This window comes from Lonchura striata, chromosome 4 (genome assembly GCF_050655825.1).
Source record: "Lonchura striata isolate lonStrDom1 chromosome 4, ASM5065582v1, whole genome shotgun sequence".
Lineage (NCBI taxonomy): Eukaryota > Metazoa > Chordata > Aves > Passeriformes > Estrildidae > Lonchura > Lonchura striata.
In genome coordinates, this window is record NC_140706.1 from 51,984,551 (window position 1) to 52,006,658 (window position 22,108).

The window sequence follows — 22,108 nt, forward strand, 5'->3', positions numbered from 1 at the left end:
ATCCTTCATAAACTAATGGGTCACTTCTTGCTTCCCCAGCCTTGTCTGGCTTCACTTAAAACAAAGCTGAAGAATATTCAAAGCCAGCTCCAACTTTTTTAGAGCACCTGCAGCACAATGAGATTTTTTTTTTTTTAATATATTTTAGACACCAGCAACAATTTTCCCTAAGCTCCTCAGGCATTAACCCCATATACATTTTTTAAAAAATCCATAACAGATCAATACTTAGGCTTTCCCTATTTTAGTTCTGTACTACTCAGTTCTTGCTACTCAGAAAGCTACTAAACTCAAGTGCCCAGCTAGGATTTTTTCCATAAACACTCTAGCTTTAAATTCTGGGGTGGAGGGAAGAGGTGCTAAGGCGGAGTTTATGAAAAGGAGATGACTGCAGACCCACAATTGTTCGCTCCATTCTTATGATAGAAAAATCAGTGTTACAACACCTACAGTAAAATAAAGAGAGAAATAAAAAGCAGAGAAATAAAAAGCAACAACAGTGAATTAAGACATTTTTGACTGGAAGCCTGACAACAAAACACACAAAGAAACAAGTTTGAATTAGAAATCCTGAGAAATGAAGGATTGCTTCTGAATCTAATCCCCTTACCTTGAGCATGAGGGTAGACATTGTCCTGAGCTTGTCATTTGTGTAATACTGACGATGCAAAAGAGGGTGATTAGCCATTTTTCTAAGTTGCATCATTGCATTTCCCATATTGGAGTTATTCTCTGTAAGCAAAGAAGGCATCTTTGTACTACTATTTAGAAGAACCATCTGAAACACCTTTATCTCTCAGCAGATCTTTGTTTGCAAGAACTCAATCTGAAAATTTACCTATTACCTGAACTTCAAAAAAAATCATAGAAGGGATATAGACAGTTTATGAGTGTTAAACATTTCTACAAAGCAAAGACTGTAGTCACATTCCACATACATCTCAGCATGATAAAATCCACAAGGAAACAAGGTCCTTACATACCATTACTGTTAATGGTTTTCTTGAGCTTGTTTAAAAGAGCCGAGTAGAGTTGTTCCTGTTTCTCAGACATGGCACACAGTTCAATGAGATCTTTTTTGGGAGGTAGCTGTTTAAGGACCTGACAAAACCAAATGATACCAGATAAAACCTGTACTGTTGTGAACCATCAGTAATTCTGCATTGTCTTGTAGCTGTTATGATAATCTGTTAATTCTCCTCATGCCAGCTGCTTTCATCACTTGCAACTTCACTAACTCAGGCAGCAATTCAACTCAGGTCCTGACATAGATTATAACATCAACCTCCCCATCAGGTAACATGGTCTGCACACTCCAGAAGTGAATGAAATGGTATTTGTTATATGCAATACTTGGGATCTACTCCCCTGCTAATCAGCATTACCCCCTTCAGACCACTGAAGTCTGCAAGTGCCCATTAATATTTTTTAAGACCAGTAATTTCATCTCATATTATAGTGTTGGTCTCAGAGATTATCAGGCTTTTTGATAAAACAAACCCATCATTCTAAAGATAAAAGGTTACCTCATCTTTTACTCTTCTCAAGATGAATGGCTTTATTATCTGCTTTGCATGTGCAATTCTCTCCTTCTCATATATGCTTTGTTCTTCAGCAGTTTTCTAAGGAAAACATTGAAAGAATTCAATTGCAGTGTGAAGCTTTCAGCCGTAACACCACCACCACCTTAACTTCTCTAACCTGGTGAAAACCCCAACCAAAACAGACATACTTGACCTGACCATTAATATTCCAAGATATCCTGTTACAGGATATTTTAATTTAAAAGGTTTACTCAATTGTTTAATTTTCTAGATTTTTACAATCGCATTACCTTTTTACATAAGACACCAATAAAACAGAAGTTATGCAGCAATAGCAGTCTTCTAGCAAAAATAAAAGTTATTTTCAAGAAGAGAATTCATGGCACTCACTGTTTTTGAAGAGAACATCCTTCGAATTTCACTAGTGCTACTGCTGAACATATGGGGCATGACAAAATTCAAGAGGGACATCAATTCCAACAGATTATTTTGAACTGGAGTCCCCGTTAGCAGCAAGCGATTCTTGGCCTGTTTGTCCAAAGTGGAAAGAGCAATGAGAAAGATCTGTTAGGCTAAAAATATTATTGGCAAAAAAAACCCCACAGCTATGGAGAAGTGAGAAAATGAGCTTGCTTTAAATTATAACTATTTAAACTTATTATATATTTTGAACTCATGGAATAATTTCCTTCTTAAGTCAACAAAACTGTTTACAGATCTGTGGGGAGCTGGGCATCAAATTTAAGACAATTAAAAAATCATTCCTAGATCTATTAGGCTTCTGCTTGATTGCTCTGTTTGGGCTTGGTTTCGGTTATCGTTGTTGGTGGGTTTTTTTATTGTTTGGGGTATTCTTTTTGGGGTATTCCTGATGACTATGTTAATTGCTGCTCCCATATCAAGTTCTCTAATGTCATACAGTACTTAAGCACTTAAGTACTTAAGCACTTAAGTACTTAAGTTTTGAATTGTAAGTACAAGCAAGTTTTAAAGATTGGCTTTTAAAAAAGGCTATTGATGAAAATATGATCTTGAAAAGTATATTGCAGTAAGTGATCTTAAGTTTATTATTATTGTACAAATACTACAGTGCTAGATCAAAATATTCAGACAAAGAGCTGTACTCAAATATTTTTCAAAATTCCACTTATTCAGGCTGTAAGCCACAAGAAAAATATTTTCAAGCTGGCTCTTCTGACATAGCCGTAGCAGAGCAAGTCTTTAAGTACAACAAGGTTTTAGCACAAGTAATCAGAATAGCATATTTAAAATCTTTACTACTATGGGATGTAACTGGGAATTTGCTTAATACTGAAACTCAAGCAATACCATCATTGTAATGATGGTAGAGGAAATGTATTACATTTCTTTGGGAGATTATGTCCCAGAAGAGATCACAGTGCAGGATCCACTCCTTAGATCACACCAACACTTAAATCCACTTGCATGTTGTAGTTCCTCTCAAGTTACATGTATTTAAATGTTACAGTTAATACTCCATTTTCCCCCTGCTTTTAACTACTCAACACAAAACCCAGGAGCTGTCCCCTCTATCCCAGGAGTAATTAAACTTCTTACATTAATTGTCATGAGGTGCTGGTAGCGGATAGAGCTCATGTTCTTGAGCATATGACCTTCATCAAAAATTGCATAGTTAAGCTTCAGCCTGCGGAACAGTCCTCGATCATCTGAGCTGCTCATTGCAGAGTTGTATCTGTCAGAAACAAATATCACTTGCATGAAGTCTCTATGAAAATGAATGTGCTGTTATGACAATCAAATTAAATTCTCTAATATCATTAAGAGTTACGGAGAAAGTACATGAGGGGCAGTAAAACACCCTGGAAGTAACTAACCACAACACAGTTTATTACTGGCAAATTATTTCAGTTTACTTGATAAGCCAATGCTCTCAATAACACTTGCTAAAAATCTGCTGAAGTTTATTACAATGTAATATTATCTGTAATATACATGCTGACAGACACATATCTAAAACACCTATGACACAGCATCTCTTACATAATCATAAAACCCTAGTTAACTATTATCCGAAACCCAACTCCTAAAATTGTTTGGTTTCTTGTACCACTAGAGGTCAGCAGGACCTCACTAAAGCTCCCATTTGTAGTGTTTTAACTGTACTTACGTAGTCACAATCACATTGAAATCAACTACTTTATTGTGAATGTCCAACCTGAGATGTTTCCTATCTTCTTGGGATCCTAAAGAAAGACAAAACATAAAATGACTACAATTATATATACTTATATGCATGTAACAATTAAAGACACTGCAGAGAAATCACTCCTCAATAAACCTGTGTACTTCAACAACTGTCTTATAACGGCACTGCCATGACCAATTCGTCTTTTCTTACACTGGCCATGCAAGCAACTGCATTACTGGATTAATTTCTTAACTAGATTCCTCACCATAGTAAAAGAGGACATTCAGTTCAGGACACCACAGATGAACTTCTCTTATCCAGTTATCTGTAAAAACAACATTAAAACAAAACCCAAGTCATTTATACTTTATTATGTCTTGCTGTTTCATACCTCAGCATCTGATTTTAATGCAAATCCCTTTAAATTCTCCTGAAGGTTAAGAGACATTTCATCTTAATACTGGAAAACTGATAAGTAAGAAACTGAGTCAACCCCAACTGAGCTTTAGTAACTCAACTAGTTTGCTCTTCAAACTCCTGCAGAAACAGGTCCTGCACCATCTGTAACCACTGTGTGAAATAAATACAATGTGTAATTTTGTAGCTTGGTTTCTTCCCTAGACAGTTAAATCCCCAGAAAGCAAATCACTTAATCTGTCAGTACTTGCCTGCAGAAGTATATCACCAGGAGAGACAGTGCCTCTGGGAGCAGGCAGAGGCCTGACGTCCCGGCTGTGCAGCTCCAGGTGTGCAGCACCACAGTGGCCACAGGCAACACTGCTGTGCCCCAGGGGAAGCTGCTTGACAGCCAACACAAATGCTGACTCGAAACCACAGCAGAAGGGGGATGCTGCTAAATGCCACTTGGGAAGGGGAGGGACCGCAGGTCAGGGGTGAGAAGACAGCTCTGGAAACATGTCAGGAAAACTGCCAGCAGACTGCACTGCCCAGGCATTGCCAACCTGCCTCTACAATTGGGACTCTAAGACTAACCTCACAAAAGCACCTTTGTTCACGTACTTACGTACGCCTCAGGTTTTAACTAATATATGAATTATTAAGAGTTGTTTTAAAAAGTGGGTTCCAATGAAGTTTGAAAGCACACTAAAAATGAGGATTTCAAAATGAAATTGTATAACTGGAAACTTTTCTGATGCATCTAGAGAAATTTCTGAAGCCAAATAAGTATTTTATATTAAAAGCAGCATTTACTTTCTAAATTCATCTTATTACTTCCCCCATCATTCAACAAATCCAAATTTTACTCCATCAGGAACCATTCTCTGCTCAATCTCATCCATTTTGCTAACATTTCATTCCACTATACTCTTTCCAATTTCAACTGAGGCCATAAAACAATCAGAACACACAAGTAAAAGACAACTTCATCATTTTAGGATTTTCATCTGCTTTGATAGATGCCATGCAGTAAACACGAAAAAAGACAGTGAATGTTTAAAATGTCATGAAACTTAACCCTAAGCACAGCCTGGAGACTAGCAAGTTCAGCCAATATTCAATAAGTAAAAAAACAACTTTGCTACACAAGTTCAGATTATAACAAGCAGCTTCATTTTTTTTGAAGCAGACAGATAATCTAAAAAGGTTCCATGCTAAGTCTAATTAATGCAGAACAAGCATGCCTGAAGTATGGTCTGCATTCCAATTCAAATGACTTAAGGAGCTGAGTACCATCATAAGCAAATCAAAGTTTCTTTCATTAAATTATCTTTCCTTTATAATACGTCCATGATTGGTTTGGTTTTTTTTCCCCTAATAAAAATATTTTTGAAGGTTGTAACTTACCTAATGTTGAAGCTGGTACAACTATCAAATGGGGACCTTTATTGCCCTCTTGGTAAAGATAAGCCAGAAATGCAATAGCTTGAATTGTTTTCCCTAAGCCCTAAGAGAAAATAAATCCATTTAAACAAAATTTACAATTTGCATGACATAAAATAGTTTTGAACTCATAAGAAAATTACAGTGTAGTGATGGCCCAGTAAAGATGAGAAATCTGATTAGAAAATTTGTTCTGATTAACCAATTTTACAGAAGACGATTCCTTCTTAAGTACAACCTCAGTCAAACTTCATTATCATTTGGCTCAATAAATGAACAAAGATTGATCTTTTCAATTAATGAAGTCTTTCATTTTAGTTCAAGTTCATCCCTCAAATAATCTCCAAAAATTTACCTTCCTGAACCAATGGTGCAGAAAAATGATTACTTGGAAACTAAATGCTTATTTCCATTTGATCCAGTTGTACAAAGAGTATTCCAGCTATTTCTGAAGTGGAATTTAATATGAGAATCAGATTAAACATAAGCCTACATTTCCACCAACACTCACTTTTCCTGTTTTCTGCATCATGAATTAAATTTTATGCATCTACCACAAAGCACCCATATTCTTACTAACATGAAACATACAGAAGTTGAGAAACACTGCCTAAATCACAGTAAGGCAAAGCAGTGTGTTCATTCATGGTTCATCAGAAGTCACAACAGCAGCCAGGATTAAAAACAACAGACCACAAATTCAGCAGCTGCATCAGTAAGTTTTTTCCATTGTACAACTACAGGCAGTTGTCAGCATTTAACAAAACCTCAAACCCATAAGTTTGTCTCTCTTAGCTCAAAGTTGTTGGGGAGTGTCATGACAAGAGATGGTGGAAATGCTTCTTCTGGAGAAGCAGAGAAGGCTTCTACCACCCACTTGGTTTTTCCTGTATCGTTATCTGCCTGTTTGGAAACGAAGAAATGGAGAAAACTATAGAAAGAAATGGGGCTCACTACACTAAATGGAGGATAAGTAGAACAAATTATATTTTGAGCAAGGAGCTGTTAAACTCAATGGTTTGAAAATAACTGCTGTGGTAGAAACCGGTTCCATTGCATCAGAAGACACCATGTAACTTCTAAGTGCTCAAGAATCTTAGGCTACCTTTAATTTCCAAATGGAAAGGAGTTCAGCAGCTTCTAAGATCTTGGAAATCTGTTTGCAATTTAGGATTACTTATCTTGCTGAGGTTTCTAGGCAAGGATTTAACAGGCTCTTTCTTGCAAAATTTTAACGATTCTAAAATAAGCAGTTTGATACTTACCATTTCATCAGCCAAGATGCCATTCAATCTGTGCTTATACAGCAGTGCTAACCAGTTCAAACCAATCTTCTGATATGGCTTCAGTTTCAAACTGTTAAGAACAATCAAGCTTATTACCACCTTTTATTTGTTTCTCCATAAAACACAACTTTATTTACACTTATGGCAGGTTTAACACTGGCTTTATTTTAATGCACTCCAGACTTCTTTATGTAGTGAAAAATACAAGTTTCTTTATCAGTCACCTGTACACAAGCTGAGTTGCTTATCTGCATTTTCACAGACCTAAAATGATCTGAGTGACACAAGAAATACTTCTCTTCTATCATCAGTGACACACAACCAGATAAAAGCAGTTACAGAACTACTAATTTCTAAACTACACAATGAATTAAGTGGCATTTTGCAGTCACATCCCTGATTTTGTACTGTTGTACAATTACTGTTTGTATTAGCACCAAAGAAAAACCCAAACATATAACCTACCAAAACACACTCAACAGCAAGTCATCCAGTTTAGCGCTTCTTCCAAAGAAGAAGCATCACTGACATCCTTCCTCCTAAGACTTCCTGTTTCCTGCCAGGTTTTATTTCACACAGCTGAGAATCTTCTGCTTCCAGCTGGAATTCTAGCTGCTACTTTGGCCATTCCCACTACAACCCTACATTTCTTAACCCTTAGAATAATACCCTCAACTATATCCATATCTATTCCTCCTAATATCCATTTGGAGGTCCTTGCCAATTTAACTCTCTGAAAGAAATCCTTGCCCACAACACACCCCAGCTGCCACTACGACTGGATACAGAGTTTCAAATTACTTGGTACACCTGAAATTCCTGACAAATGTCTTTCATCCGTCTGATAAACCTGCCCAGTTTGCTCAGATTTGTTCCAACTTGGCATTTTTGCAATGAAATCCTATTTGAAATCTGTCCCCCATTGCAGACACAGGTTTGCTTTGGTTTTTATTTGAAATAAGTTGACAACTCATGATTCCATTGCTTAAGGTTGGTTGTTACATTCACCAGAAATTGGAGGAAATAAAACGCTGTTCTAATTTTTTATGCTCTGATCCTGCCCACCAGCTTTCCTGATACACTTTAAAAAAATCTGTTAGATTCTATAAGGTGTTATACATCACTACCCAGCTCACTGAGAGCTACTAAGTATCAAAAAATCTGCAACTCTACTTTCAGACTACAGTTCTGAAAATCCCAGTCTTCAAGCACACCTTAGTGTCCAACACCCTTCTAAAGTATAAAAACAAGAGATACCTGCGATTCAGAATGGAGGGCTGCTCTATGTTCCATCCACATTCTCCATCTCTAGTAATCCTGGTTACCTGTTTTGTCAGTTTATTGGAAATATCTTCACATTTATTCATAAGCTTTAGAACCACATCCCTCTCCTTCAGTAGTATCTTGCAGTTCCACACTATATCTTCTGACAAACCAGAAGTCTTTGTCATTTTAGTAAACTGCAAAATAATAATAAAAAAAAAGTCCATGAACATTGGTAATAGCAGTTGCAATGAAAATCCACAGCTGCTGCAGGCAGTAATTCAAGCAGGAGACAGAAACAGCATCCCAATCTTCTCTCAAAATTCCAAAGACTTGGCCCTCTGCAAAATGTGTGAATCCACACTGAAGGTCATCATTGCAGCTTCTCAAATTACGGAACTTGAAATCTTAAGTGATAAAAATTCTCTGAAGAGTTTCTAACAAACTACAAGTGCTTTAAACTCAAAATCCTTAACAGGAGGCAAAATACAGTGCAAAGGCCAGCTTTGAAGGCCAGGCACACTACCAGAACAAAACCCCACAAGGAAGGAAAAAAAGGCACTCATTCTCATTGAGATGCCCTTTTAAACAAACCCTATTAGATACTAAAGGTAGAAGATGCATAATGTAGGTATCAAGGCAAACATATGAGCCTATAATGAAGATTACTACATTTTGTTATGGGTCTGTCTGGGGCTCAGCATTACTTGGTTCCAGACTTAACTCTACCACAAAGGTAGTCAAAGTGAACTTTAGCATTGTGCCAGGTTTTCTGTGGTCACCAAGTACTGTCAGCACATAGAAGCCTTACTTCCACCACTGGCTTCTTCAAGTCCACACTATACACACAGTGTACCTCCTTCCTCTAAATTTTGGTCTTCATCACAGTATGAATATTTTACATGACAGAGACTAGCAGCCTCAAGTTGTATCAAAACAGGCCCCTCAGGCCCATTGATTTCTCCTAAATTCCATATAGAGCCACCTGCAGAAAGTGTAAAACCTACCACTAAATATATTTCTGCAGTAACTGGAGTCATATTTGTAGTTATTTTCTTGAGTGGTTATGCATATTTCACTGTAAAGAACAGGCTTTTTATTGTTTATTAATGGATTTAAAGAATTGAAGAATACAAGCTGCTTTGGATTCAGCATTCTTGTATTAAAACAGAAGTAGTTTTCACACAGATTTTTCTGAATTTTAGACCTTAAAATCTAAATTTAGCACAAGACTTCATATATATATCCTCCAAGAATTCCTTCCATAAAAACAGGAGTGATCCAGCTATTACATGTTAAGTAACTCACCAATATTGCCACATTGCAGAGTAAAAGCAAGTTTTGTTAAGGTGGAGACTATAACCAGATTAAAAATAAAATTTGAAAACAGCTTTCATTAGAAAAATATCTTTACAATAAAGAGAGTGAGGTAATTACAGTTTGGGGGTATGCTTTTTTTTTTTGTATTTTTTAAACAAACCCCAGAAAGTTTACCAACACTCATAGGTTAGACCAGGCTAAGGGGCACATTTCAACACCTGTAAAGAAATTTTCTAAATAGACACCTCTATTTAGAAACAAAAAAGAACACAGTTTTAATAGGTCCCTACAAAATTTCAACATTTGTTTTGATGACTAAAGCTTTGGTTGGCATGAATAGAAATCCTGTAATCCATAAATAAAGGTGTGGAGAATTGAGCCATCTGTTATTAACAGAAATTGTATTGTTTCATGTCAGCACATTAACATCCACATCCAAGTTGCAACAAGAAACACTTTAGCCACTGGTTTGCATGTGAAACACAGGGTGTTACCCTGCTCAGAACTCAAAGCAGATGCATGGGTGGCATTTACTTTCTCGAGGTTCTGACATCCTCCCAAGTTCAGCTTTTTTCAAATGAGCCCCAAAAATGTGAGACCATCATGGAAACTGAACCCATGAGTTTTCCCAGCACACTTGAAACTGCCACAACAGCACACTCTAGCTGGGCTTACTTTACACCACTTGCAAGATGATGAAGGCTTTCCCTTTAATGCCTAAGGGTGAATGTCAGCCTCAGCCTCGATCATTCCACTGTAAGCAGTTTCCCATTGCTAACTTGATGCATTTGCTGCTTCCTTCAGCTGGCTTTGGTGCAATGTGGTTCTGGAGTTTGGTTGTTGTGGCAGTTTGTACACGTGCAGGTAAACAAATTGACAAAAAAGGTGGAGCTGCTCGCCTTTGAGTCTGTACCTCCTAGCTCATACTGCTGCAGTGTACCGAATATGACGGACAAGTACATTCACCTCTGACAGCTCAGTTCTCCCATTCCCCTAAAAGGGATGTACTTGTGTCAGCATTTCAATGTAACACTTCCCATCTGCTTAACTTGTGTGTATTGTGTAAGAATTTCTGTAGACCATGAAGGCTTTAAATGCTAAGTAAGACAGCGTATTTTGTGATAGAGTAATACTGTGAATAACAAAAATGAGAGGATACAGCAAGTCTCACACCAATACATATGTTTTTACACTAAAAGGAATCCAAACAGGTAACAGTTATACACCTAAAAAAAAAAAGAAACTGAACAGCATTAAACCCTATCCAGTTCCTCTCCCACATTTACCAGAAGAAGCAGAAAAGTGCAACCAACCCAGACCCCAAAAGCTCAGCTCAGCTCCTCTGGGAGCCAGTCTAGGCTCTGCTTTCGTTTCTTGGCACACAGTGAAAGCAGGCAGGTACTGCCCCTTATGTGACTGTGCTCACAGCCTCTCTGCTGAGAAACAGCACTGAGTGCTGCCATTTCCAACACTGGGCAATTCCACAGTTGGGAAATGAGAGCACTCTTAAAATATAATTAAACGCCAGCAAGTTTTATAGAGGAGTTAAGATGAGGAGGAAGGGCAATTGGTGCCCAGAAGTGCTTCCATGAAGGAAAGTAATCATGTTGTCTGCTGGCCCACAATGTATGCCAGTGGGGTATCATCGGGATCTCAAAGCAAACAGGTGAGAGATGGGTGAGAAGCCAACACAGGAGACTGAGGGGAGACCTCACTGCAGTTACAACTTTCTCACAAGGGGAACCAGAGATGCGAGCAGAGATCTTTTCACTGTGGTGACTAGGGACAGCACATGAGGAAATGGCCTGAATCTGTGCCAGGGAAAGTTGACGTTGGATATTAAGAAAAGGTTCCAGGTTTCCTCCTGGAAAATGTACTTGACCTACAGTGTAAGCATTTCTAAACTGCCAAATGAATTAATCTTTGTGAGCAACGACAATTTCAGCTCTCTCCTTTTAGTTTGACAACCCTGCCTAGTAAATGTTTTCCTATGCGTTAAACACTTGAAATGTCAACCTCAAAGAGTATTTCCAAGTGCTCTTATTAACCTTATGAGCTTATGAAATTAATTTAAATCCTCTTTGAAACAAAATAGCTTAGTCCAACTTAAAAAAACTCATGTAGAATAAAAAAGACAATCTCATTTATATTTTCCTGGAATAAAACATCCAATTTACAAATAAGTAGGCTTTAGTTTTAATCTCAGACTGAGAGTCTTAATATCTTCCTTAATTCTAATAATGAACAAGTGGTAACAACTTGTACTTCACATTGTGTTACACAAGATACCATTACAGTAAAGAGATTCAAAACTAAACCAATTTTTTTAATGCTTTAACTGAATCGGCTCTCCCCATTATTCTAACCATCCTTATTTAATTGGTAGGAAAAACACTAGGTTACTGAGCTACTGAATCTTTATAAACAATTAAATCCACACTGATATAAAACATCTGCTAAAATCTGCTGCAAACCACTTCTACTCTGGGCAAGTATTCACAATACTACATAAACATGTGGCTGCTGACAGCAGCAATCTGTGAAAGACAAATTCTGAATGCAAACAGGCCCATGCAGCGTTTTTTTAACTGTAAAATATTTAACATAGAAAAGGAGAAGAGCCCTGTAGCAAATACTTCTGCAAAGAATTAAGCTCAGACAAAATCCAACAAGTTTAGAAAGTAATAGATGTATGACAGATGTTCTGTGAGAAGCCAAAGGCTTGGGGCAAAACGGATTTCTTTTGCAGCATACCAGTACATTGTTTTTTTTCACATATCGTCCTCTTGTCTTCCCCCCTCCCCTTACAACACAACACACAAAGATCGCTTTTTTTTCTTAAAATTCGATTTAGTATCCCTTATTCTTTTGTGGTAATATATTTCACACACTGAATAATAAATGTTGTTGCTTTACAGATATTGAAAAAGTTCTTGCATACATCAGTAGGGGGGTTCAGAAGGCACACTGATAAAAAAACACCAAATTATTCTGTTAAAAGGCCTGTGCACAGTTACTGCTTTAAAATCCAAAGCACTAAAAAATTAAATCAAGAATCTGCTGTAATGCATTTCAAATTTCTTACCAGGACATTGCTCTTAGCAGGTCTGAGGTCTTGCAGTTAAAACTGTATGAAATGTGAAGTCTACAAACAAGCCATGGTAAACATCTGAAAGTAACAACAAAGCGACAGTAGATAATGTACTTACCAACAAGACACTGTTTTCCCTTCTGTGGTGGATTGTGGCTTAGCCTTCTGATGCTTTACCTTTCATTAATAAAAACGGCAGCTCATTCCACTAAAAATGGCTGCATTGCTCAGCTAGCAAAACCATGCTAGACACTAAGCTGAAGTAGAATAAAAGCACAAAAGAAAAAAAAGAGAATGACCATTTCTTGCCTGAAACTGAAAATATCCATGCTGGCTTCTTCAATCATGGAGCAACCCTGGAAGCTGCTGCTGCTGCTGCTGCTGCACAAATGTCTGCAGTAAAGGTCCTGCCCCATTCTTCCCTCCTGCATGGGTTTTCAGCTACAGGGGCTCAGAACAGGCTAGCAAACACCTCCTTCTCAAGTGAAAGCTCTAATTTCTCCTTCTGCAGCGAAATCAACCAACTTTCTATGCTACAGAGTGAGTGACAGTAATGTCAGCCAATCAGCTTGAGTTTTCCAGAAAAATCACCCCTTAATTCATTCAAAATCAGGTCATATGACACTATTTGAAATGCTATTGGCTTAGGAGGAACATAGCATTTCAGCCTAATGAGGATAAGGCCACCCATCTAAGCCTCCCTAGGCTGAAGCCACCTTGACTCTAGGCAGGCAGGGGATAGGAAAGGAAGAATGCAGACCTACCAGAGCCTCCCAGCTGTTAAAGGGCCGGAGCGCTATTATCTTCTGAGCCTTTTTCTGAGAACACTGGGGAATCAGAGTCAGTTCACTCAGGGAAGCATCCTGCAGGAAGCTGAGGATTTTCGCTTTGTAGCTATCCTCCATCACTTCGTCACCGCTGCTGTAGTCCTCATCCAGGGAGCTTCCACCGTCTTCAGAAGAGGACTCATCCTCCACATGTTCTGTTTCTCTCTCAGCACTCCAAATGCTCCTTTTGACTTTGTCCTTTTTCTGAAAGCCATTCTGCTCTCTCTCAGAAGCTTTCTGTTTCACCTTATCTTTACTCTCCTCGCTTTGGGTTTTAGTAGAGGCTTCGGTCCAGTCAGCAACATTCCTTTTGGGAGGAAATTCCATACCTACGCATGCAACACAGAAGGTAACAAGTCAATGCATATTGGTATGGGGCTGATGAAAACACAAATTGTTCTTCCAAAATAAAACCTACAGCTCTATAAAACACAGTTCTGATATTTAATATACAAGAACTCAAAGCAGGTGATCCTAAGAGAACAGAAAAGCAAATCTGTATAAAATATGTAAATAGCTCTAACTGCGAGTACAAGGTAAGTAAAGCTCATTTGTATAATACTCAAATAGCAGAAAGTTTCAAGTATCTTAAAATACAGATGATCAACATAATGCAATATTTGTGAGCTGCAGAAGCTCAGAATTAGAGCAAACAGCTAAGAACTCTGATGAGAACTTAAGATGAGATACTGGTCCCACTGACCCTGACTGCAGATATTACTTCTGCTGACTTGAGAAAACAAGCCTTCTTTCACCAAGAAAATGATACATTTTTTCCATTTCAGTGCACTGTAGTACATGATTCAGGGTGGAACAATGAAAACATGCATTTGCTAAAAACACCCCTCAAATAATGAGGCATCTCCAACCAAAATAACTCAGCTGCCTTAAAATAAGACAGAAGGTATTTAACTGAATGCAAGCAAGTAATTTTCAGAAGTGCCTTGTAAGGGTTTAGATTCCTTCACTGCTAGAGAGCACTTGCAGTACAAAGTTTCTCTTCTCTCCCATCCCAGCTTGCTGCTGATTGAGTCCAACCCTGACATTTGCCTTCTCAGAAGCAGCAGCAAGGACACAACTTCCTGAACACTGTTAGCTCTCTCCACTTGTAAAGAATCCAATTAAGAACACTACCCTGTCCCAAGAACACTTAAATAGCTGATACAGCAAAACATGTACATATCTGACAGCTGTGTAACACACTGGAAAATAATCAACTCATTAAATAGGACTTAAGTTATAACTTGCAGATTTACTTGGAATCACTGGGTTTGCTCCCTGCCACATTTAAAGTACTGGGATTTACAGACTGGTTGCATAATTCAAGGCCTGCTTCTAGTATGTTGCTCTCCTAGAATACATTTAAAATTGACTAAATAGCATATAATACTTGTTACCTACACAGTTATTTGCAATTACTGGTTTGGAAACTAGTAATTTACAAATAGTGCAGTTAAAAAACAAACTTCTTTTAAAGCAAGCAGGAAGGGAGGAGCATGTATCAGCTTTGACATGTACCAAAATATATTTTAAGAGATACCCATAGGTAATTACAACTTTTTATACCTATACGTATTAGCAGGGCAAAGATATTTATCCCTAGTTGGAGAGCAAAAATAGAAATATAGAAAAATTTAGCTTCCTTCTTTTATCCACCCTGTAATACTGGATTTCAAACTGCAGGTTTCTAGGCATGGTGCTGTCAGGACTGTCATTGCTGAACATTCAAAAATATTTGCATTACAAGTCTGTTTTGTCATTGGATAAAATGAATTATAAATCTGTCTTTACCCTCCTCGTCGTCTGCAAATATTTTCAGGGCCTCCAGTGCATCATGAAACACCCAGTTATGTTCCTCAAGTACCTCTCTCAGTTCCTAGTAAAAAATAAGACATTTGCATTGTGGTGAGATAAGAGCAAGCTAAATATCTGTGCCTAGTAATGTCAATCAAAGAAACCCCCTGTAAATCAGACTATTCAAAAAAAATGGAAAACAAAATGAGAAGACCCTTCAGTTTCTTTGTACACTTAGTTTAGGCAGAGCTGCACTCCACTTTTCAAAAGTGTAAGAACACACATGGACAAGCTTTGCTTCCAACAATTTCAAGCACAGTACTGAAAGGGCTCGAGTAGCCACTGAGGACCATCAGGTACTAAGGTAATATCAAGTGCTAAATATGTTTAGCAGTCTGGGGGAGAAGAGTAAGAAAGGGAGGGATCATTTCCTCTTGCATTTTTATAATAAGTCATCAAATTTGACTATGCTAGGCTTGTCATAGGGCAAGAAATGTAGGAAGAGAAGTTCCAAATAGTCCTAACCACATCCCACAGCTCTCAGCTCAGGACAATTTACATTCTAAAAGCAGCAACAGTAAAAGCCTTCCTACCCTGGGCTCTTTCTGGAAGTGCTGTCGGTAAAAGAACTGTTTCATATGGACTATCAACAGCTGCAGTTTTTTTAAGAGCTCAAAACCTGATGTGCCATAGGGAGACATCAGCTCACCTCCTTATCCAATCCAGGGAATGTACTTTGCAACTTCTTCACAAGCATCTCTTGCCTCTCCCATTGTCTTTTGGGTTCTGAGTCATCCAGCTATGTTAAAAAAGGCACCCATTAGGTTTAATATTAATTACAGTTATAGAAACAGAAGAAAACCATTGTTTATCCTCAAAGAGATACTCTAAATGACAAAGGCATTTAAAACAATTTCAAGCTAGACAACAGTCTATGATCAAAGACCAAAACTTTCACAAATATAGGTAATGTCTTCAGTCATGAAAAACTGGGACTCTTTACTTGATAAGCATACACAGTGCAAAGTTACATACCAAAATAAGAAAAATTCAGAACTGTCTAGCTTGTTTTGCTTTAAAATCAAAAGTCATTAGCAATGCTGGATGATACTTAAGGCAGAAGATATCAGGGTTGGTGATTAGATTAGCTTACTAAGCATGTGGTGTTTAACACACCACAGCCTACAAACATGTTAAATGGTAAGTTTATATTAAAATTTATGGGTAAAAAAACCCACACGTATTATGTCACAGCATCACACAGTCATATCAAAAACTGGTAGGACTTTTCATTAACAATAGTTTCTCTCCGTAACAGCTACAACCAGCCTGGCAAAATTGAATTTAAGAAGTGCTAAAACTTCCATGGGCCAAAAGCTGCTCTGCTTTGTATTCACCACAAAGAACTACACAAGTTTCTTCCTAGAGCTTTGAATGCAAAGTGGTTACAGAGCTACTTGTCTACATAAGAGATACCAGCATTTACTTTGTTGAAAGAGTACAAATCGGATCACCCAGAGGCAGTCTGAGTAACAGAGGACATTATTACTTTCCTCAGTGAGCCTTAACGTCACTAAGACAGCAGCTACAGTTCATAGAAGAGCTGCCCAAGTATGCTCTGGTCTTAGGAACCACATGGAAAAGCAAGATTAAGAAAAAAACCCTGCAAGTTCTTACTACGGTTTTCTAGAATGAGTTCCAAAAATCCATATTCCAAGTTTGGTTTTTTCTAACCCTTCCCCCTTTAATTGTAATGAAATTGTTAAGAAAAAAAATCAAGTTGATAAATAAAACCAGGTCCGGTGGAGCATTGCTTGCAAGGCTGGCTGGTTAATAATTAACTAAAGCTTCCTTTCATAACCAAACCCAGGGGTTTGGTGAGGAAGAACAAACCCAGACCACCTCTATCCTTCAGGAAGAAGGAATTACAAATGAGTTGTAATATTTTTGCTTTAACAGAGAGCTGTGTTTTATTTGGTTCTGTCTGAGGACAATATTATCCTAAATTTCAACAGTCACCTTCCTTATCCAGCCTCCAGTATTTATGTAGAATTCCCTTTCTCTATGTAAGTGGCTTTCAAGGATGTCTACTGGGATGCCTGGAAGATGGCTTCATAATAGCAATATAGGACTGTGCAAATCTACCAAATACCATCCTGAATGCACCAGGATCATGACACAGTTCCCATTTATTAGCAGAGGTCAAAGTAGTCATTCTTTTAAAGGTAACCAATTCATTATTTTTAAAGATTTCCCCAAGTCATAGTTTCAATTATATAAGTACAATCTATAAAAAAGACTAGCAGTAGATATACCAAAAGATGTTACCTTCATGTGCTTGAGGAAATACAAGGAATGACCTGAGGAGGAAAAGCCATCCAGAGCCTTTAATTCCCACTCAGAGCCTCACACACTGCTACCTGCCATCAAGTACTTCCACCAAAAGCAGTGGACTGGCCAGTGTGATATAAACACACAAGCTCTAAAGAACAAAGCATTCATTCAGAATGTCAACAATTAAAAAAGTACAAAAACCTCATTCAGATGGCAAGATATGATTTGACTTAATTTTCTGATAAAAGTCACCACTGTCACATAGTCAGACAGGTAATTCCATTTATTTTACAATGCACAAAGAGAAAAGCACAGTACTTACATAACTAACTTTTGACTTTTTTGCAACTTGCTCATTTTTGGTTTTGCAATTTGTGGGAGAATCTCTTTCTTTCCTTTTACTAGAGGCAGCTACAAAAAGAATTGAGATGGAAAAGAAGAATTAGTTCCTTTCATTACGTTCACTCCAAAACAGCAGGATATTTTACTTACTACAATGCTGTAGCTACTTGTACCCTGCACAATGTTTACCATAACTTACTCCACAAGTTTCCTACTACAGACCAAAGATACATTGAAACTTGAAGCAAAGCAGCTGCTTGAAGGTACATGCCTATTTACCTCTATCTTTAGCAGTCTGGCAATTAATCAATTACCTCTCATATACAACAACTGAAATTGCATTTTATTCTTCTTTTTTTAATAATTGCCACATGCTATTACACACAAGCTACATAAAAGTGTATCTGTGTCTGGTTTTATTCAAGCTGGTATTTCTTCCATCTGTGTGTTGGAATATGTACATCACTGCCAATCTGGAAGCACTGGTGACTGATTTCTGGCTCAGGTGCACACCAGAGCAGTTACCAAATGCTTTTTCAACATTAAATCCAGACATCTCAAAGAAAACTATGCATATTAAGTCTGTGATAACCTTATCAGTTACAAACAGTCCACATGAGCTATAAGTTTGACTGTCTTTGGGCCCTGATGATTATCAAGAGATTATGATCTCAGCATTAAGGCCTGCCCAGTCAGGTGCTGTGCATGGCTCATGAAGGCAAGAAGACATTACCAGTACTTCTGCACACCAGCTTGGCTTGAAGCAGCATTATCAGAGCAAATTAGTGTGAAAATTCCTAGTCCATGACCTGAAATGCTACTGGAAGGAAAATCTTCTCTGAACAGTAAGTGCTTGCAGAGCTTTGGTGTCTGATACCAGCATCTCTGGCCAACCTCCCCTCCCAGCCTGTCCTGGGATACCAGTGAAAAAAAATACCCACACACACACAAAAAGCACATTTGCCTTCCAATCCAGAAGACTGACTGGATGATCAAAATAGTTTTAACTCTGGAACATTAAGTAGCCAAATCTTCATACAAGAAATCACTTTGTCTGGAAATACTTCCAAATAAATTTTCTACTATAGTCATTCACTCTGACATCAGAGAAGTGGCATAACAATATTGAAAAAAAATTATAAAAGCATCCCAAAGAAAAGCAAAGTACTAGCAACTCTTCCTTAAAGTAAGGATCTAGTAACAGATACCAGAAAACTGTTAAGATTTTTTTCAAAGTCTATATATATATTATATTATATATATATATATATATATATATATATATATATATATATATATATATATATATTTAGATAAAAATATCATAGAATCATTGAATTGTTTGGGTTGGAAGGGACATTAAAGATCACTTAGTTCCAAAGTCCTGCTCTAGTCAGGGACACCTTCCACTAGATCAGCTTGCTCAGACCCCCATCCAACCTGGCCTTGAACACTTGAAAATGGGGCATAACTGAAATAATTTAAACAATATTGCCAGGAAAATGCCTGATACTATCTTAAGTCTGAGAAATGTGTGGTTGTCTTGATATCCAAACTAGGAGCTGTCAGGCTGCTGCTGGGTCAAGCACTAGAAGTTCATCGAAGGCCTTAAGCTCAATTAACATTGTATTCAAGGATGGATAATTCTCAATGTGAACAGTGACCCTGCAAACCCCTTTGCCCTGAAAAAATACACGGGCTGGATATAAGAGTATTTCAAAGATTTTCCTGCTTTTGGGTCATGCTTAGGTTCTGCCTTAGGGCTGAGCACTCAATAGCCTTTGAAGGAAGCCCCATCATGAGCAATTTTAGAGGCAATTGAACTGAAACAAAGGATCTGGAAAATCATGGTCTCAGGAATTACACAGAATTATTTAAAAATAAACCCGTGGTCTTTGGAAATCCATCACATTTGCAAATGACAAAAAAGCGCGCCAATTTTCTGAAGACATCTACTTGGCAAAGCACACTTATCTTTTTCTTCCTGTGCTAAGGAAGTATATGGCTGAAGGGATAAAGAAACTCTTACTGTAGATAGGAATCATCCTCAGAGTGCAGGCAGAGCGTTTCAGAGGAATCCTTGCTCTCCCCATAGATTTTGTAACTAATGAGCAATGAGAAAAGAAGCTCCAAGATCTCAGACTTTAGAGGAGCATTTGTAATTATCTCTCCTATTACTTGCTGCTACCTCTAACAAAAAAAAACCCAACCCTTTTATCACAGTGACTTTCCTCATCATGATAAAACAGTAATTTCTAACTGCTCAAAAAGCAATGAATAACAGACAGATTTACATGAGGCTTCAGCTCAGCACACCCACCATTTTTGAGGTTTTCAAGAAAACACCACCAGAAACAAATCACAAGCAACACGTATTACTACAAATTCACATCTTAGACACGTATTTTCAATGAGTCATATCTAATCTTCATACCTTTACAAAATCTGCACCGTTTCTTGTTTGGCCTTACACAACTATTGAATTCAAGCTATAAATACAAGTGTTTTGTCATTTTGAAAAGACAGAACAATTAAAGGATATCATGGTCACACTTTTTTCACAAAGCTGTGCTTAGCAAAACTGTATCTTGCCTTGACCTCTCACACAGCCAACATTTCTAAACAAGTAAAGCATACCTGAAATTGACAGTTAAAGCAGATGTTCAGTAATGTCTCCTTATTTAAAAAATGTGTCCAAAATGAGGTGATTTATACCATCACAGTCAGGCATACTTATTCCTAACTAAATATTTTATACAACAGCTGTGATTAGTGAGAGTTTTGCTGCCAAGAAGATTTTTCTGTGGCTCATATTAAAAGGACATGAAACAACATTCTTAATCAGCAAAAAATTGGCCAAAAGGCAGGGCCTACATACCAGAAATCAAAGTGATTTAGTTCAAACACTGAACTGCAACAAAGTTTAAGGATATACAGTAGTTTAAATTGGATTAATATTTATCAAAACTCTCAAAAAGTAATCAGTCTTCCAGGAACAGCAACACTCAGTGTATTTTTCAAAATATGCCAGCCTTGTTCCTATTGCCAGTACCCAAGAACTTCCATCTATAGAATCTGACCAAGCACACAGTGATGAACTCAAAATGATTTCATGTTTATATTTGGTTAGTTAAAAAAAAACAAACATCAAACAACACAAAACACAAAAGCATCCATTCTCTCACATTAGCCTGAATGTTCCTAAAACTTCTTGGAAGTTGTCAAAAATCTTTGCACTTGTATATAAAAAGAAGAAAATGAAAATGCAGTAAGTACAAGGGAGAAATTAAATAAGCAAAAAATTTTGTACTTTACCAACAGGAGTAAAACAGTTCTCCCTCAACCTACACTTCCTCCTAAACATGCTCCAAATCCATAGGTTCCTGCATGAAAAACTACTCAAAACAACTAAATCATCAAGTGATCAGAAATAGCTTTTTCCAGCATTTCAACAAAGATCCCTCTGGAAAACCTTGGACAGCTGAACTGTAAACAGATGATTGATCTGCTTTCTAAAAAAAAATTCAGAATTCCACTCTTCCCTGACCAACTCCAACAAATCAAAAATATAAGACAAGACTTAACCCTGGACTTGGGTGATGTGAAGAAATAAACCCAAAGCCCAAGGATTATGACCCTTTAACACATCTAACACTTAGAACATATTCCCACAAAATGTGTTGGGCTTTTGGTCTAGCTTTGTTTCTTTATTTTGGTAACAGTATGAGACTGCATAAATTGAGATGCAGAACAGACACCCCTAAATAAGCTCAAAAGCATGTTTTGGGTGATGTTTTGCTAGAGAACCAGGGGGATCTGTCTAATGTTTGACTAACAGTTCTTATTCTGAATTACAAGCAAGTCTTGAAAGCAAGCAGAAGAAAAAACTGCAATGGACCTTGATACAAACAATATCTACTTATTAGTAACTACAAACTCAGTATATTTTTTCCATACTACCAGACTGCTCACCTAGAACATTACTTCTGCTAACCCCTTACTATTTGCCTCAAGTTCTGGACAAAGAAGGAACCAGCAAGAACACAATCACTTAAGAAACCCCAAGCAAAGCAATCCTGAGCACAGAACAAATTTTCCTTTCTGGTTTTATTTGCAGATTTTGGTCCACATTCTCTTTTCATCTTTCTCCCTGCAAAGCCTGTAAATTCAGCTTTGTAGTATTACAATAAACAAACAACATTGCAACTTTTAGCAGAAGCTTTATCACTTTTTAAACAGTTCCCAACCAATCTCACTGAATTAGCTAGTTTCTAAAGTTTGGCTTTTGGTGTTGT

At 37.5% G+C, this 22,108-nt stretch overlaps 1 protein-coding gene across 2 annotated transcripts in view; it reads right to left on the reverse strand.

Moving 5' to 3' along the window:
• The window catches only part of SMARCAD1 (SNF2 related chromatin remodeling ATPase with DExD box 1), a 40,543-nt gene that overhangs the window by 4,372 nt on the left and 14,063 nt on the right, over nt 1-22,108 (reverse strand). For both annotated transcript variants that reach the window (XM_021550316.4, XM_085579067.1), the window contains exons 6-19: nt 17,794-17,882; nt 15,847-15,936; nt 15,135-15,219; nt 13,281-13,672; nt 8,100-8,302; nt 6,822-6,912; nt 5,521-5,620; nt 3,980-4,039; nt 3,694-3,769; nt 3,123-3,258; nt 1,935-2,072; nt 1,527-1,622; nt 984-1,101; nt 611-732 (exon numbers count right to left, since the gene is read on the reverse strand). In XM_021550316.4, coding sequence (XP_021405991.1) covers nt 611-732; nt 984-1,101; nt 1,527-1,622; nt 1,935-2,072; nt 3,123-3,258; nt 3,694-3,769; nt 3,980-4,039; nt 5,521-5,620; nt 6,822-6,912; nt 8,100-8,302; nt 13,281-13,672; nt 15,135-15,219; nt 15,847-15,936; nt 17,794-17,882 — 1,796 coding nt within the window. The remainder of the gene's footprint in view (nt 1-610; nt 733-983; nt 1,102-1,526; nt 1,623-1,934; nt 2,073-3,122; nt 3,259-3,693; nt 3,770-3,979; nt 4,040-5,520; nt 5,621-6,821; nt 6,913-8,099; nt 8,303-13,280; nt 13,673-15,134; nt 15,220-15,846; nt 15,937-17,793; nt 17,883-22,108) is intronic.